Genomic DNA, 1,344 nt, shown 5'->3' with positions numbered 1-1,344 from the left:
ATTGGGGTGGTGGTCAAGGGAGTGGTGGCCACCAGGATGGAGTCAGTGGCCACCTAGATGGGGTCAGTGGCCACCAGGATGGAGTTGGTGGCCACCGGGATTGGGGTGGTGGTCAGGGGGTTGGTGGCCACCAGGATGGGGTCAGTGGTCAAGGGGGCTGTGGGTGTCAGGTTGGTGGTCAAGGGGGTGATGGCCACCTGGATGGGGTTAGTGGCCACCAGGATGGAATTGGTGGCCACCGGGATTGGGGTGGTGGTCAGGGGGTTGGTGGCCACCAGGATGGAGTCAGTGGTCAAGGAGGCTGTGGGTGCAGGAGTGGTGGTCAAGGGGGTAGTAACCACCTGGGTGGGGTCAGTAGCCACCTGGATGGAATTGGTGGTCAAGGGGGTGGTGGCCACCTGGATGGGGTCAGTGGCCACCAGGCTGGCGTCAGTGGTCAAGGGGGCTGTGGGTGCAGGGCTGGTGGTCAAGGGGTCAGTGGTCACAGTGACACCCTTGGTGGCCATAATGACCATCCAGGTAGTCACAATGACCCCTGTGATAGCCACAATGACCCCTGTGGTGGCCGCAGTGACCCCTGGGGTGGCCATAATGACTCCCCGACCCCACCCAGTGGTAGCCACAATGATTCCTGTGGTAGCCACAATGATTCCTGTGGTAGCCACACTGCTCCCTGTGGTAGCCACGGTGATTCCTGTGGTAGCCACACTGCCCCCGTTGGTAGCCACGGTGATTCTTGTGGTAGCCACACTGCTCCCTGTGGTGGCCACGGTGATTCCTGGGGTAGCCACACTGCCCCCGTTGGTAGCCACAATGATTCCTGTGGTAGCCACACTGCCCCTGTTGGTAGCCACAATGATTCCTGTGGTGGCCACAACGATTCCTGTGGTAGCCACACTGCCCCCGTTGGTAGCCACGGTGATTCCTGTGGTAGCCACACTGCTCCCTGTGGTGGCCACGGTGATTCCTGGGGTAGCCACAATGATTCCTGTGGTAGCCACACTGCCCCCGTTGGTAGCCATGGTGATTCCTGTGGTAGCCACACTGCCCCCGTTGGTAGCCACAATGATTCCTGTGGTAGCCACAATGATTCCTGTGGTGGCCACAATGATTCCTGTGGTAGCCACACTGCCCCCGTTGGTAGCCACGGTGGCCCGCGGGCTCGGCCGGTGCGGGTGGAGCTGCAGGGCCGCGCCGGACGCTCGGAGCGACGGCGACTGCGCGGCTTCGGCCACGGCCGGAGGGACATCGGGGACATCTGGGACTTCTGAGGGGGGAAAATGGGGAAAATGGGAAAAAATGGGAAAAATGGGACATCGGGGACATCTGGGACTTCTGAGGGGG

General features: G+C 61.5%; 1 protein-coding gene across 1 annotated transcript in view; it reads left to right on the top strand.

Moving 5' to 3' along the window:
• Positions 1-57, top strand: part of CTU1 (cytosolic thiouridylase subunit 1) — a gene marked incomplete at its 5' end in the record, with an annotated part of 2,507 nt that extends 2,450 nt beyond the window's left edge. Inside the window, one exon of the mRNA XM_057388732.1 lies at positions 19-57. Coding sequence (XP_057244715.1) covers positions 19-57 — 39 coding nt within the window. The remainder of the gene's footprint in view (positions 1-18) is intronic.
• Between the last annotated feature and the right edge of the window lie 1,287 nt (positions 58-1,344).

The sequence above is a fragment of the Malurus melanocephalus genome, unplaced genomic scaffold (genome assembly GCF_030028575.1).
Source record: "Malurus melanocephalus ecotype Western Australia unplaced genomic scaffold, MMel_1.1 scaffold_2400, whole genome shotgun sequence".
NCBI lineage: Eukaryota > Metazoa > Chordata > Aves > Passeriformes > Maluridae > Malurus > Malurus melanocephalus.
This window is presented reverse-complemented; position numbering and strand designations above follow the sequence as displayed.